Source organism: Colletotrichum abscissum (genome assembly GCF_030869225.1).
Source record: "Colletotrichum abscissum strain IMI 504890 chromosome Unknown Scaffold_45.1, whole genome shotgun sequence".
NCBI classification, from domain to species: Eukaryota; Fungi; Ascomycota; class Sordariomycetes; order Glomerellales; family Glomerellaceae; genus Colletotrichum; species Colletotrichum abscissum.
In genome coordinates, this window is record NW_026850376.1 from 114,853 (window position 1) to 131,207 (window position 16,355).

A 16,355-nucleotide genomic window follows, 5' to 3' on the forward strand; every position below is an offset into this window, starting at 1 on the left:
GCTTTAGTTAATAATATATTAAAGATTTAGCGGATATCTTAGTATTTTTAAAAGAATTACTTAACGAGCCCTAACCTAGGCTATAACGACTTACTTATAGGTTTATAAAAATAAGACTTTTAAAAAAGAGACTTAATATTATAACTTAATATATATAACTAAGACTAGGGCCCGCCCCGCAGGCTTATAGCGGCTACGGTATATTATATATATAAGAATATAGGAATATAGGGCGACTCTTATAGAATAAAAGAACTATAGATAAGTTATATATAGATAAGAAGTAGTAATTATATAATAAAGTAATTATTATAATTACTTTAAATAATCGCTTATTAGTATTTACTAAGCGATTATTTAATAAATAAGAGTAATTATTAATAAAGGATATGTTTATAGGTAGACTTATATATAGTATAAACTTAAGCTAAGCTTAAGGATAGACTTCTTATAGCTTTTTTAGTAATTAATTTAATATTAGATTTTATAATTGCTTTTAGCTATTTTTACTAAGAATCCTTTTTAATAAGACTACGATTAATTACTAAAGCTTTACTTACTTTACGACTTATAAATATAGTTTTAGAGAAGCTATTTATAATTACGATACTATTTACTTAGTACTCGTAGCCTTAACTTTTGTTAATATACTTACTATGACTAGCTAGCCGTAATACCTATAATAACGACCTTAATAAAATACTTAGTAAATAACGCTAAAATCTTTACTAATATTAAGTATAATTTATAAAACGTAGTAACGTAACTATAGAGTATTATTAATATATCCTATACTAAAAAAGGTATTATTAATATTAATAAAATAAATAGGGCCGTATTAATATAGCGCCTCGGTTTCTTTTTATAACTTAAGGATAATCGCTTTAAATAGTATTAAAAATCTATTAAAAAGCTCTTTTAAATATTTTAATATATTTATTACTATTTCTATAATAATAAAACTCCCGGCGCTTATATATAAAAATAAATTACCTATTTCTAAATAATAATACTAGCTTATTAATAAGCTATTAAAATTATAATTCTAACGATTTCTTAACGAGAGAGAGGGTAAAATAGAGAAAAGGATAGGTAACTTATAAAAAGGGTTAAAGTTAAATAGTACGGAATTCGAGGGCAGGGTAGCGTTTATATATACTATAGCAATCCTCTAGTAATGCAAAACGATAGAGTTAAACAGTGTACTAGTGCTTTATCGCCAAATCTAACGGGCTCAAATAGAAAAGTAAGACGAGCTGCCTTTAATTAGATCGACCTCGACCTGCAATGATCACACTGGCGCGAGCTGCCATTGGTTCGGTGCCACATAAGCAATCCCCCTGTGGACATGGCTTGTCGAGCTCTCGACGGGAATGGCGCTAGCCCAAGCAGCAGCCCTGGCACTCCTCGACCGCCACCGTTGGACCAATCCAACTCTGATTGATGGTTTTTTGAGTTGGATCTCGTTGCCTACCCGAGCCCGACATCCTTGATCCTGGAGTTGCTGTCAGCCTCCTATTCCTACCCTACACTACCTTAATTCAATAAGTCAGACTACATGCCTCCTCCTTCTGTGGACTCACGTATTTCACCGTTCTTGAAGCTACCATGCCTTTGAACGCTGGCCAGCGTCGTCGCCCATCATGCCTGGCCCCATCGCGTCGACCCGCGACCTCTTTGTAGCCCAGCCGAGGAGCATCCACCGAAAACCCGTTGCTTCGGCGCAGTACGAAGTTGTTGGGGTGCAGGATGATGATGATGAGCAGGACAGAGGGCTCCGGGGTCACGATAACAGTGTGCGACACCGCGAACACCCGGCCTTGGACGAGAACAGAGCGTTTTTGGATGAGCCTGTCGATTTCAGCAATCACCACAGGCACGATGGCGATCACTACTTATCTCCGGAACATGGTCTGGCGTCTGTGATTTCGCAGAACAAAAACAGCCCTCACGTATCCGAGTTTGGCTATAGCAAGAGCCCAACGCCATCGCAATGGTCCGAGGAGTCCCGGCCTCGCATGTGGAACCCTCTGTGGCTGAGAAAGACGGTTCTCATCACGTTTGCGGTGTGTTTTGTCGCCATGCTTCTCACGACGGCTCTACTCTACCACTTCTCCGTACAGAATCATGGATTGAGCACACAGCAAGAAGTCAATCATTATGGCTGGAAGTATGGACCTACAGCTGGTTAGTATTGAGGTCTAAAGACAACCAAGTTGCATCAAACACTGACATGACATCGTTGCCAAGTTCTCGTCATCGTGGCTGCTTTGTGGCGACAGGTAGATTACGCCAACAAGATCCTGATGCCGTGGAAGGAACTACGTAGTGGTCCTTCTGATGTGCATAAGACACTTCTTCTAGACTACGTCTCACCACTGGTGACGACCAGTTTCTGGAAAGCAATCAAGAATCGCCATTGGGCTGTCGTTGGCAGCATCGCTGGCTGGGCCCTGATCCTCCTCACTGTAAGAAGCCAACTGGAGACAACGGGAAAGACGCAAGGGCGAGAACTAACGCTAATAGACCGTCTTCTCCACCGGTCTACTCATTCTCGAGCCAACGGAAGTTACAAGCGATAACGTCGATATTGTGATGACGACCAGCTTCGACGCTGGTGGATTCGATATTCTAGACATGGGGCCGGGTCCTGCACAGGTGTACTACGCCATCAACTTCCAAAATTTGCCTTACCCGTCCGGTACATCGGAAGATATGGTCATTCCCCAGCTCAATGCGATGGGGACTGGTCGTCCCGATGCCAACTTTACCGCCACAACACCAGGTGCCAAGATTGGGTTCAGCTGCGAGACGCTGCCCATACAGAACGCGACCAAGACCTCGCTGCCTTGGTTCAGCATCAACGGGGCCTTCTGGGTCGCCAACATCACCACGCCGGAGTGCAACATTACCCGCGCCATCGTTGCCGCCGGCCCGGACCATAACATCTACGCAAAGCGAAACGCCACGCAGAACTACCAAGCATGGTACCAGGACTACACTTGCAATAACGGTGTGGACTGGAGCGCACCGCTGAACCCTCCTCTGACCAAGTACACCACCGAACAGCTAACCAATACCAGCCTTCCGCATCGCATGCTTTTTACCGTAGCGGACATGAGGTTTTCTCCCATGGACACGAGGCGGAACGGCCCCGCGTACATCTACATGGAAAAGATTGTGGCAGTCATGTGCAAGTATGATTACACCATGAGCAACTACGAAGTCAAATCGACTACCCTTGCCGGAGCCAAGTCAGAGGTTGCTCTGCAGAGCGCCATTCAAAACACGAATGTCAATGGCAGTATCGCTGGCTTCCCGAACGGGTATTTGGGTCTCGCTGTCAGTAATTCTGCGGAACAGACCAAGATTGGCGATGGAGGCGTGGACTTTGTCTTATCGACATCCGTCCCGACCTTCTTCCTCATGATGAAAATGAAGCGTGGTTTGTCCACGATAGGATCTTTCATGGACACGGACCTTCTAATTTCCACGGCATCTGAGGTCTTCAAGGGAATAGGCGCTCAGGTTTTGTCTCAGACGTCCCTAAAGCCTTCCAATACGACGACGCAGGGTTCCATCACATACCTGGAGAACCGCCTGCATGTCAAGGGCCTTTCGACAGCCTTGATGTGTTCCTTTTTGGGAGTTCTGACTCTCATAAGCATTGCTATGATCTTCCTCCGGCCTCAAAACGTCGCACCGAGAGAGCCAGGATCGATCGCGGCGAGTGTCACAATACTGGCGGCGAGTCCGGACTTGAACAAGCTGTTAACTGGCCTGGGTTCATCACGCAGAAGTCTCATCCGAGAAACGCTATCTGGGTTTCTGTTCAAAGGGTCTCTCCGACCTGGGCCAGAGACCACATACACCATTGAGCCTAGCCATGGTCAAATGGAACCCTCGCGTAGCGCAGTGCCGAGGGAACACCAGTCGATTTCTTGGTGGCGCCCTTTGGCTGGTGCTCCGTGGTTCCCGGTAGTCAGTGTCTTTTTACCTCTGGCGGCTATTGCAGCGTTGGAAATCATACAGCGCATTTCAGACAACCGAGATGGGTTCATGGAGGTGGGCACGAAGACTTCGACCGTCTTGGCGACATACATACCTGCCGCCGTGGCCATCTCCTTGGCTGGTATGTACTCGAGCTTCGAGGCTATGGCTGCCATATTTGCGCCATTTGCCGCGCTCAAGAAGCGGAACGCCATTGCCAGCCGCTCCGTATTTATGAATCTCGTCGGCAGGATGGCTCCTCACGCCATATGGGACTCTATTCGCTCACGGCATTTCGGCGTCACTGTCATTCTTATGGCTAACATCATGGCTGGATTCCTCACCATTGTTGTTTCGGGTCTTTACAGCGTCTTGGCCGTGCAGCAGGTTGAAGGTGTTGCCCTGCAGCAGATGGACGCATTCCGGCTTGACCAGACTACTCTCTGGGCCGAAGATAACCAAGCGACCGCAATCACATCGTTGATAGAGTACGTCAACCTGCCAGATCCAAAATGGACGTCTGGTGATTTGGTTTTCAACGAGATCAAACCCATGGGTCTTAGCAATCAGGCCATCGCCAATGGCCAGGTTCCGCTGTCGGCCAAGATGACGGGAATCCGCGGCAACTTGAATTGCTCCGTCATACCTGCCGAGCAACGCGAAGTTCAGCCGGTACTGTTCGACAGAAGTACCATGGAGGTTCGTCTCGGCGGCATGGCGAGTTCGGTGAGCGTCAACAATCAGACTGCCCTACTTGCCATAAATACCACCCTTCCCTGGATGTGCGGACGCAGGCCATCAAACACGACCTCGAAGACGTGGATGCAATACTTTCAGATCCCAAGCTCGGGGTCTCCGGTATATCTTGGAAAAACTTCCATCATGATTTGGAGTTTGGGAAACTCGAGTCTCGTCTATGGTGACGGTGCAATTGATACGAGCCCATCAGCTGGAAATGGCTGGCCGACGACAGACTATGATATCGGAGGTATGGGCTGTCCTACGGTAGCCGTCACATTTGGCACCGCGAGGGCCACCCCCCGGAAGGAAAAGTATAGGAACACAACGAGGACCAACTTTGACGTTGAGAGCGACCTGGCGACAATCGTGTGCCATCAGAATATTCAGGAGATCGAAGCCAACGTCACGTTCAACGCTCCGGATATGACACTCAGCAGGACGTCGCCGCCGGTGGTAGACGAGTCAACGATTGAGCTCCTACGTGCCCCAAAGTCAGACACGACGTCCTTTGAGTTCTCCCTCAACAAATTCTTTCTGGACTTTTCGACCTCGGCCCGGAACGTGACGATTCAAGGACCAAACGGCAACAACATGACTGGTTTCGAGTCTCTCATCGATCCTTTCACGCGAGCGCTCGTCACGGGTAGGAACGGGCGGCCAATCGAGGAGCTAGCCGGCGAGAAGAACTCGCAAAATCTGATCGAGGCCTCGAACGGCCTATACAAGACGTACATTGCGCAAGCCATCGCGGCCAACATGCGCAACGCGACGAGCAGCACGGGATCAAACCGGCTGCCCACGTACCAAGGCCTCCTGGTATCTCAGAGCGCGCGACGACTGCACCAGAACGCCGGGCCCAAGATTGCTCTACAGGCGATGCTGGGCGTCATGGCGCTGTGTATCGTCGTGTCGAGGTTGCTGATCGACGTCAACGGGGTGCTGCCTCACGATCCATGCTCGATCGCTGGGACGGGGACGATGCTTGCCGGGAGCGAGATGGCGACGAGGAGGGTCGTTCCGGAGGGGGCGGAGTGGAGGGGCGACGGGGAGCTCGGTCGGGCTGGGGTGTTTGGTGGTGCTATGAGGTTTGGGATTGGGTGGTGGCGGGATGGAGGTGTTGATAGGTTCGGAATTGATGTTGAGGAGGAGAAGGCGTGATCATGATTCTCATCCGTGGATGGATGCAAGGAAGCGGATTTGTCTTCGAACATATATACCCGTGCTCTATGAAGCAATGAACGAAATGATAATCGATCGTATAACACTTTGACCACCCCTATAATGAAACGAATTGGATCCATCAAACCACTTCAATTAATGGCAATATCTTGAGATTCAGAGTTGTCGAAGACTTCCCAACGATGAACACCAAGCTCGAAGCAACGCATTCCATCATCATCACCCTGCCTCCGCGAGCACTCTCCCTTTTCGCGGATTTCGATCCAGTCAAACATACCTTGAACGATAGCTGGACTCAGGCTCTGTGATACTGAGCCACTTAAGTTAAACATCAAGTTGTATACTTTTCAATAACTACTCTCTGTTCCGACTTCCACGTCCATCATCCTCCTGATGCGGGGACTTCTCTTGATACGACGCGAGGTTAGCGCAGTGTTCCCCAAATACGAGCAGAGGTTAGACTCATTCTTGGAACCCACCTGTGTCGGAGATTATCCAATCAGATACACTCAAGACAGCATAAGCCTATGGATCCTGTCCGGAGGCGACCGGGGTAGCTCGACGTCGATCGCGGGTTGAATGAGCGCCTCATGGCCGGAGGGGGTTTCCGGAGGAGTGGGCCTCGTAAACTCCGGGAGGATCAAAAAGGGCGCGCTCTTGCTGACGCATGTTTTGTTTTCGTCCCTGCGGCTCTGTTTCCTCCTTTCGTATCTGCTGTCAGCCGAGCATCGCCGCCTATCTCCATGGTGAACCTGCCTCGACCTCTTTAGACCATCTAAGCCGTGTCCGGTCCCTTGAGTATCGTGGACCTGCAGGGCGCCGATCGAGCCAGTCCAATCCGTGTACAGGATCAGATCATTACAAGTCACCTCAGCTAGGCTTGCCGGGCTATCGATATGTCTGCCTCGGAAACATCTCCGGGCGATGACGTGCGCAAGCGCAGGGCTCATAAGAAGTCCAGAAAGGGGTGCGGAAACTGCAAGTTGCGGCGGGTGAAAGTACGTATCATATCTAAGGATTGAGTCCATCTTGAGCATTCATCTTGCGCACTCCTGTTCATGTCAGCGAGTCTACCCCTATCATTATTCGTGCAACCACCCCTCATAGGGACCCTGGAGATAGGTCTTTACAAGGGACTCTAACTGGGATGACTATCCATCTTTGGCTTTCTGTTTCCGGTTTATAGTGTCTAACAATAGACATAGTGCGACGAGACTAAACCCCGATGCGTGAAATGCGTCTCGTACGGCGTGATATGCTCCTACGCCCCCGCGTCCGCGGCGACGGCCCTCTCTGTGGAAGTGGCGTTTAGTGTTGATCTCTCGTCTGCTTCAACTACTCCCACACCTCCTCAAACGAGAGCTGGTCCCGCTCCTCCATCGATGGGAGCCGCTCCGCCTGCTCAGGCCCCCTTCCCGCCCCGTTACGTCCCTCCGCCGTTACCACAAACCGGATCCATGGAAAGCCCAGACGCGGCGTACCTGTTGACCCCCACAGACGTCCGCCTTCTCGAACGCTTCCAGAAGAGGACGGTCCTGAGTCTCGGCTCGGCAAAGAGTAGAACAATCTATGAGAAAAAGACCCTCCCCATCGCATTCTGCGTAAGCCCTTGGACCCTCCCTTCACCCAACACTCTTCCGAATACATCGTAGACTAACAAACACCCAAGCACCCCGTCGTAATGCACACAGTAATAGCAATGACCCACCTCCACGACCTAACGCTCCTCACCCCCTCCAACACCCCGCCCTCCCAGGCAACCCAAACAGCCCTAGCCTACCACTGGTACCGCGGCGTCTCCCTCCTCCACCGCAAGCTCTCCAACCCCATCCTTCCCAGCGAGCGCGACGCCCTCTGGCTCGCGGCGGCCTTCATCAGCGTCGCCGCCTTTGCAAACGTCGCCTCCCTCGCCGCGCCCCGCGACGCCTGGCCGCTGAGGCAGGGGTGCCCCTCGGACCTTGACTGGCTCAAGCTGGGCGACGGGAAGAAGCAGGTGTGGAAGATGACAGATACGATACGCGCGCCGAGGGGTGTGTTTGCGGATGCGGCGAGCGAGTTGTATGCTCACTTGATGAAGCCCGTCGAGGCACCGTGTCGCAGCGTCAACGGTGGACCCGAGGAAAAAGGGAAGACGACGGATGCATGGAGTCCTCCCCTCCCAGAAGGTTTCGCAGACCTCTTCGACCTCATCCAGGACCCAACCCACGCGAACCCGTACTTCACGGCCGCCGCCTCCCTCGTCGCCTGCTGGCGCGTGCCCCCGGCGGTGACAGCGGACCCGGACTCGATCGAGCTGATCAAGCCTTTCATGGGCTTCATCAGCAAGCTGGACCCGCGGTTCCGGCGGCTGCTCGAGGAGAAAGACGAGCGGGCGATGCTGCTGCTGGCGTACTGGTTCGCGCGGGTGTGTGATCGAAAGCACTGGTGGATGTGGAAGCGCGCCGTGCTGGAGACGAGGGCAATTTGCGAGTATTTGGAGGCGAGATGGCGGGGGAGGTGGGAGGTGAGGCTTGTTGCCTTTCCGAGGATGATGGCGGATCAGTGCGGGTTGTTGTGATGTCCCGTCATGTTGGTGAAGCATCTTGGGCTGTGAGTTGAGATGAGTGAGGATGGTCATTTCACTAGAGCGGTGAACTAAAACTTGGAAACACTGAGAGTTGAGGCTGGTTGGACAAGTAAATATAAATGATGATTGAATGAATGAACAAGACACGCGCAAAAGCGTGCCTCCTGGGAAGTGTACATCTTGGTATCGCTCAAACCCAATGCTAATTGACCAGAAAAATCATATCGCCGCTCAACGCCCAATTACACAAATACCAAGTGCAAGTTCCTTACGCGCCGACCTTGACTTCCTGGCTGTTAGCGGTCTTCTCGCCGTTCTCCTCATCTTTGGCTTTCGCTGCGCCATCTTCGCCCGCAGCAGAGTCGCCGTGCGGATATAGCGGCTTGCTGGGGTCGTAGCCAACAGACTTGACTATCCCCAAGCCTTTGGTCCTGCCCTCTCGGAACAATAACCGATCACCAGGGGCGAGGTACTCGGGTCGCTGGACGAACCGGAACGCCACCGTTGCTCTGTCGCCAGTTCGAATGTACGGGCGGTCAACATCAATTATCGCGCACGTCTGCGAGACTGGTCCAACATGGAGCATGGCCTGATACTTTGTCTTGATGGTGGTCGCGTGAGAGAGAATCAAGACTAAAGACATATCAGCTTGAGCACCGGATTGTATACTTGTTCGATGTGACTCACCTTCTGCTATGAATTCTCTGTGAACCTTGGGAGCTGGCTGTCCCTCGAGCTTGGGCAAAACAACCATGCCTTTCCTGACATCCTTACGCCGGACTTTCTTCAAGGCGAAAGACGCCGACTGCCCCGCAGAAGCAGCTGGAACCCCCAATCGCTTGCGTTCGATGGAACGAATACTGGTGGACGTGAACTGCCCTAAGGAGTCGGGACCGATGAGCACGTTGTCACCGGCGTGGATCACACCGGCCTTGATGATTCCGGAGACAACTGTGCCGACGAATGGAACCGAAAATGTGTCGTTGATGTGGAATTCAAAGGGCGCCTCGGAATCATAGCGTCCGTGATGCGGCAAGATGTTGAGGAATGTTCGGACCAAGTCGAGGTTCTCACCCGTGACATTGGAAACCTGGAAGACGGGGCATATCCTCTGGCTGATGAACTGGGTGGCCGTGTTTATGCACTCCTCGCGGTCCTTGATGAAGATGGGAATCTTTCGCGCTCCTGGACTCTTCAGAATCTTGGTAATCTGGCTGATGGTCTGCTCGAGAATCTGAGGTGGGCAAATATCAATCTTGGTAATTACGACCATCACCGGGACGTTGAGTGCCAGAGCAATGCCCAAGTGCTCTTTGCTCATGCCAACCAGGCCGTTGTTGGCCGCAACCATCAGCAAGCAGTAGTTGGGGCTGCTCGACAACAGACCAAACACGGTCGTTCGCAAGTACTTTTCGTGACCTGCCAAGTCAGTGAAGGTAATGACCTTGGCGCTGCGTTTTCCAATCTCTTCCCACGACAGTTTTCCTGGTGATCGTTAGTGAGTCATTCTGACGACAGAAGATAGAGAGGTGCCTACTCCCAGGAGTATCAGAGACAACAACCTCTCCAACAGTGTCGAAGCCTAGGATCTCCATGCCGACGGAGCTGGTTCTGCCCGTCTCAATCTCGTGCTTATGGCGGAAGAGGTTCACTCGTGCGCGTCCTCTGCCATCGTCGAGGTCACCCTTGACCAGGACTCCCAGAAGAGAACTCTTTCCAGCGTCGACTATGGTGTGCGTGTTAGCCTGTTTTCACTGCTGTTTTGATGCTGCGAAGAGACCAGCTCGCCCACCAAGTAGATCATGGGCAGACGCAGAGGGCACATACCGTTGCCAACCACGGCTATTCGGGTCTCAATAACATCCTCTACTGTTGCTGGCGTCTGGCGAATCATGATTTTGCCGCTGCAATGGCTGTCTTTGCCAGACTGAGCGCTCGGGGCCTCGACATCGCCACCGACGTTCTTGGTGATGAGCGTCTGGCAGTCGGCTCGTATCCTCTTGGCCGCCTCCTTTAATCTGGTGTATGCAGCGTTCCATTGCTCTATTGACAATGCCATCGACTCGCCGTTGTTCTCGAAACCAAGCTCGAACACGGCCTCCCCGTGGCCCTCAGCTATCCTTTCCTGGAGCACTCCCTCCAACTTCTGAAGTGTGTCGTCATCGGTGCCCAGAAGGAGGTCTTTCAGCCGGGCACTAGGAGTAGGCTCGGCTAGGTCGAGGTTGTCAAAGAGCTCGTCGAGTTCGGCATGCTGATGTTCAGGGACTTCAGTAACCTTGGAAGTGTCGGTTGATTTGGCGCTTGGGTATCGTAACGCCTGCTGCTTCTCGACGTACTCGGCAAAGTCGCTAAGAGCCTAGAGTAGAGTGGTCAGCGACGATCAGGGCGAAGAGGGATTCGAACTCTTTGAGATCTCCATACAGCTTCGCCCTTACGCTTCTCATGCGGTAATGACTTTATGTTCTTGCTCGTCATGGTGGGGTGATGGGAGCAGCTATATCCGTATCCTAAGGATCATTGATACGTGTCAAAAGCAGTACGATGGGGTTGTGAAAGATATCTGATGGAATTGATCGACGGGAGTGCAATGCAGCGTGTCAAGGCTATATAGAGGGAGGGGCGAATTTTAGTTCCGACAAAGTTGGCGTCGCGACGGGACAGTGAAAGGAGTCATCGATTGACTCGGAGCGGCGAAGTCTAACGGCAGGCAGTGCCGCAGTGACAGTCGAGGCCACTTCCACCTCCACACCACGCCCGGGTGACAGAATGCCCCGCTGCTTTACTTTTAGGCCGCTTATTCTGGGGCCAATTATCCCCTGCCGGTTTCCTGAAATGTATCTATGTTATATGCAACAGCCCTCGCAACTAGCGCCTTTCGTACGAGGATCCCGAATCAGGACAAGTTCTGACCTGCTGAGAATTGAGCTGAATCACTTGGTTTGGCCTCGCCCAAAATACATTATCATACCCAGACTTTTACAGATACATAGAGCATTAAGGCATGGTAGGCGTGGTTGGAATTCAGAGATGGGTGAGTCTAAAGCAGCGTTGACCTCATGAGTAACTCGGCGGGGCTTATCGATAAGAGCTTTGGCACGGGCCAACACCAACCTTCCTACCTTATGCTGTGGTGACGCCTGGATGGTGGTGGATTTACCTACTAAGGTAAGGTCATTGCAGAATGCGGAGCCCCGGATTGTGTCTTGACTGAAGTATCCGTAAGATACCTAAGCACAGAATGGCGGTTCTATCAATCTTCAGCCATGGCGACCCGCATGGCTGGATACACTCACCACAAAGGTCGCGGCAAACGGAAGTGGAAGTTTGTGTGACTCAGGCACTTAATTGCTTGCCTGTGAGTTGATTTGCGGCTGTACCCTGTTTGCTGCGCCTCTTGCCGGACCTGATCAACTGCTGCCAACCAGGAGCAAGAAAGAGTCATCAAAGTGTTCGGAATAGTAGAGCTTTCGAAGATCCAATTGAATGGAATAGAGAAACATAAAGCAGGGTGCGCTAAAGCGTGCTCCATTGCTAGGAATGTCTATTTGAACTGCAAACGACGAGATTGAGTGTATGGTTATAATGGGTAAGTCTGCCCAGCTGTTCCTCAGCCATGATAATGAAGCGTCCTAGTGGCCCTGGCTGCACCATCGTACCAATACGCAAGTTGTCCCAGGCTGTAGTGGAGTAGATTCTGCAACAGGCCCAGGGGTGCTAATGTGGTCTCGGGATGAGGGTATATGGAGAGAGACCGCATTGATGATATTCGTATGAAGAGTTACATCTTTTCCTCTCCGGTGTCGCGACAAGAGACGTCAAAACGCGTTGTGAGCGGTGAGATGTTGTCGTCGGCTCGGGTGTACTTGGTGTTGACTCAAAACCAAAGCCCCTTCGCGGCGATGGTTGATGCGTGATCCCCCAATGGTTATGAGGACGTTTGAGGCGAGATGAGAACCACGCTATCACCTGCGAACTTGTTAGACTTTTGACTAGTTCCGAGGATGTGCTGCAACTTACCACGAACAAAGAGCATTTCCGACTTTCTGCTGATGGTCTGCGGTATGCTGTCAGCATTTGAAGAGACATCAAACTCATAGAGCCTTCTCACCTTCACTTCCTCATCTTCTTCATCCTCATCCACCACATAGATGGTCTCCTCGACCTCACCCAGAACAAGGTTGCAATGACTGTCGTATGCCTTCGATACGAGTTAGTATGCCTCATACAGCTCCAAGACACGCATCCCAACTCACATGAAGTCTGCCCTTAAGCTCACGGTCACCTCTCAGCTTGACGAAAACCATTTCGTCGAGCAGGAGCTTGACGAGGTCAAGAGGCTCCTGGACGTGCGTGGTGTCTTCGCCGGCGTCCGCCATGGTGATTTGAAGAGTGAAGTTCGGGTCGAAGAGAAGGGAGCAGGGGGCTCTGTGATGAGATGGATCGGTGCGGTTCCTTGATATGAAGACACAGCGATTCAACTGGGATGGCCGAGAGACGATGGGTGGGGCCGGGTACAGGAGGAATTGTGCATTTTGCGCGGGCAAAGCTTAGCTGCACATCATTGGTCAAGCCCTCTCGGAGTCGGCAGAGAGATAGTCCGGCTGCTCAGCCCACAATGAGATTGAACCGTGCCACGGCACACCGGAAGGTGGGCCAGGAATGGGTCTTGCCCCAGGTCTGCGTGGAGCTTCCCGTCCCTTGTCCGGGATGGCACGGTTAGAGGGGAAGGGAGCAGGGCACTAAAGCAGGCACTTGCAGCACTTCTATTGCAACTTTGAGCGGGTAAACAGGCACTGGCGGGCCACAAAGACAAGGAGGATGGCCGATGGATGAGGAGGAGGAGGCGGCGGCAAGCAACGGCGGCGGCGGCAGCGGAAGAAGCAAAGTTGGGGAAGCTGGGCTTTCGGGGAAAACGCATCGACCTGCGTAAGCTGTGCTTGGGGGAGCTGTGCCTTCCTCCATGGCTTGCCGATGTGGTACGGTACGTCCCCCTTCGCAGTGAGGGGACAGCTTTTTGTTTGTCCTTTTCACTCGGCAACCTCCCCTCACGCGAGCAAAACGGTCGTTCAGCCACATCTTTGAACAAACACAACTTCCGTTTGGCCGTGCCATTGGCTTCGAAGCATAAGACATGATTCGATACAGACCTCGCAGCCTTCCATTATGATACCAACTATTGAGGCCAAAGGCCTTCGACAGCTGCTGCGGCATCAAGGTCCCCCTCGCGGCACGCCCTCGAAAATCTTGGCTACCCGATTACGAAGATGCTACGGGCATCTGCCCCCTTTTCCCATATCAACAGCTCCCGCCAGAATCATATTTCCACGAAACGGCCTGGACATATCCACGAGATGCATGTCCCAGTCGCATAAGCTCAGCTTCGACACCTCGGCCCCTGCGATCGAGTCGCGCTCAGATCAATCTGCCGACGCGCATCTCGCAGATTTGCTACGAGCGGTTCAATCACAGGATACAACCCAAATAGTGAAGAGCGTCAAAGGCCTAGCATGTCACCCACGAGCCATTGAGGCGGCAGACGCGTTGCAAAGGCTGCCGCCGACTACATTTTCGGAAATCGTGCGCTCCCTAGACCCCTCTCGCGTCGGCCCTCGCAGCAATGCAACCCACGATTTGCGTATCGAGAATGGACTTGGCCAGTACAGCTCTCTTGCCTCGGTCGCTGATCGGTTCGGTGTTCCCAAAATCTACAAAAGCACCTTTCAGTCATTGCGTACGCTATTCGGTCTACGATCCTACCATGGCAGCGAGCCTTCTCGACTCGACTACGTCGTTCTCTTAAGATGCGCCGGTGCCGCATCCGATGTCCAGGCTGCCAAGGAAATTTGGGATGTGACGAAGGGGGAGGAAGATAGCCACCATAGGAATGGCCAGGACTATACCGAATACTTCAAGACTCGATTTCTCACAGACCCAGCCTACTCGCACAACGATAAGGCCAGGCTGCGAGTGCGACTCCGTGATTTACATGGCCGTAGGAAGAACATTAAAGACACCCGGATCTTGTGGCCCCTCGAGAGACTGAGACTTAGCCTTGTTGCCAACAGGAGGTTCACCTACGGCCGTGCTAGTTGGGAACCGACTCACGACTTACATCGCCTCCTCAGCTTGCCCGCCCCTATCGGACGACTGAATGCATTCATCCGCAAAAAGCACAAAGTGGTGGACGAAGAGTACTACTGCGCGTACCTAGTAGCCTGCGCACGCGCTGGCTCGGTCAGGGAGATGACTCGAATTCTTTATAAAGTATGGGGCATCCTCATCACCGACAGAGATCATCGAGCAGCAACGATTGTCAAGGCCAACAGGGCGGACAGTAACAGGCGAACACCGACGCCAACACAGCCTCTGATCAACGCCATCATGCAGTCTTTCGGTTGCACTGGTCACGTCATTCTAGCCAGAAAATTAATCGAGTATATCTCTGCAGAATGGGGCATCTCTATACCGCCAGATACCTGGTCGTCGCTCCTGGAGTGGACCTACCTAGTATCTTCTAAACCGGTCACCCGAGAGTACAAGACTATGAGCGACAAAAACAGGGTCGTTCGGTCCAACGACGTGTTGGCTGTATGGGACGCCATGACGGCCAATCCCCATCTGGGAAAGCCCGGCTTCCGTGACCTTGACATTTACACTAGGTCGCTGGTTGCTTCTGGTAAGCTGGATGAGGCTTGGGACTCCATCAGACATACATGCGCCGAGTACGACTCACTTTGCAAGGATGTAGAGGCAGCTCTGTTTGAGACCCTTTTCCCATCGCCACCGCCAGCTTCAATATCTCGTCACCATCGACTAAAAGCACAGCAACACATGTCATGGTACTCCATCCAACGCTCGTGCCAGCAATGGTTGCGACAGGCCAGCGTACGCTTACGCCGCGAGCCCGCGCTGGGATCCCAGATTATCCCTGACTTTGTCAACGATTTTCGCCGTTTTCTCCCTGATCCGATTACGTACTCGACGTATGGAGGCACTGTTAGGATCCTGAACCAAGACATCGCCGCACCCAAAACCAAATGGGTAAAGCAGATTGTTCGCTCTGAGCCAACTCGGAGACTGGCTCCCGATCCAAGCCGGCCAAAGGTTTCTAAACAAGACGGGGCTGCAGAGGATGCGGAAGCTATACCCATTGTCACCGAGGCGGGCGACCCAGTGTATGAGAGCATGACGATTACCCTCAGACGATCAACTCGAAGGATGGTCCGCCAACGAAGGGAGGTCAGATTTGGAGAGCAAGAGAATCGTCTACGATTTGAGCTTGGTAAGTCGGCAAGTCGGGGGGTTGTGAATGAAGGTGAGGCGATTAGCACGGTTGAAGCTCTGAATTCGCAACGGTTACCACAGACCGGTCCCCTGTTCCGAAAGGAGGTCTTAAAGGCCTTGGTGTGGTAGATGGCAGAAGGCGATCCATTTGGCAAGAGGAATCTGGAAGACATGTCGAGAGGACCCTGTCTGGTAGATGGACTCCGATAGATGATTCAATGAATTGAATTCCAATGTCATGGAAAAGATTTGTGTTCTGATGCGTTGCTACTGCAATACTTCTATCAATTGGATACCGATGACTAATTGGAGATGTAATCTGTTCCCATCATCTGGTGTACCTCGTCTTCATTCTGTAACTGCAACGCTGATGATTTTTGTACCTCTGGCGATATACGTTGGTATCTACCCAAAACACGTGGAGTCCATGCAAAAACGCCTGCTCATGATCAAGGGGGTGGTGGATGGGGGAATATGAGATGCTAGGTAGGATAGGATATGCCTTGTTTTCTTTTTCAATCCATGCTTTACCATCAACTTCTCTTTGCTCCTCCCCCTCTTTTTTCTTCTCACTCTCGTGACTAAGATATCCCAT

The 16,355-nt window shown here is 51.7% G+C and overlaps 5 protein-coding genes across 5 annotated transcripts; 3 read left to right on the plus strand and 2 right to left on the minus strand.

Annotated features, from left to right (window-relative positions):
* Positions 1–1,643: 1,643 nt before the first annotated feature.
* CABS01_13448 (uncharacterized protein) lies at positions 1,644–5,889 on the plus strand (the record flags this gene model as incomplete). The annotated part of the gene is made up of 3 exons (XM_060546791.1): positions 1,644–2,187; positions 2,251–2,468; positions 2,527–5,889. 3 exons carry the CDS (start codon positions 1,644–1,646, stop codon positions 5,887–5,889), a joined length of 4,125 nt encoding a protein of 1,374 aa, XP_060394851.1.
* Positions 5,890–6,806: 917 nt separating this feature from the next.
* Positions 6,807–8,467, plus strand: CABS01_13449 (uncharacterized protein; the record flags this gene model as incomplete). Its single annotated transcript, XM_060546792.1, has 3 exons — positions 6,807–6,908; positions 7,116–7,511; positions 7,580–8,467. The coding sequence occupies 3 exons, from the start codon at positions 6,807–6,809 to the stop codon at positions 8,465–8,467; spliced, it is 1,386 nt and encodes a 461-aa protein (XP_060394852.1).
* Positions 8,468–8,744: 277 nt separating this feature from the next.
* CABS01_13450 (elongation factor Tu GTP binding domain-containing protein) lies at positions 8,745–10,951 on the minus strand (the record flags this gene model as incomplete). Its single annotated transcript, XM_060546793.1, has 5 exons — positions 8,745–9,109; positions 9,164–9,961; positions 10,014–10,202; positions 10,304–10,832; positions 10,898–10,951. The coding sequence occupies 5 exons, from the start codon at positions 10,949–10,951 to the stop codon at positions 8,745–8,747; spliced, it is 1,935 nt and encodes a 644-aa protein (XP_060394853.1).
* Positions 10,952–12,401: 1,450 nt separating this feature from the next.
* On the minus strand, positions 12,402–12,852 carry CABS01_13451 (LSM domain-containing protein; the record flags this gene model as incomplete). Its single annotated transcript, XM_060546794.1, has 2 exons — positions 12,402–12,674; positions 12,730–12,852. 2 exons carry the CDS (start codon positions 12,850–12,852, stop codon positions 12,402–12,404), a joined length of 396 nt encoding a protein of 131 aa, XP_060394854.1.
* Positions 12,853–13,639: 787 nt separating this feature from the next.
* CABS01_13452 (uncharacterized protein) lies at positions 13,640–15,889 on the plus strand (the record flags this gene model as incomplete). The annotated part of the gene is made up of 1 exon (XM_060546795.1): positions 13,640–15,889. The coding sequence occupies one exon, from the start codon at positions 13,640–13,642 to the stop codon at positions 15,887–15,889; it is 2,250 nt and encodes a 749-aa protein (XP_060394855.1).
* Between the last annotated feature and the right edge of the window lie 466 nt (positions 15,890–16,355).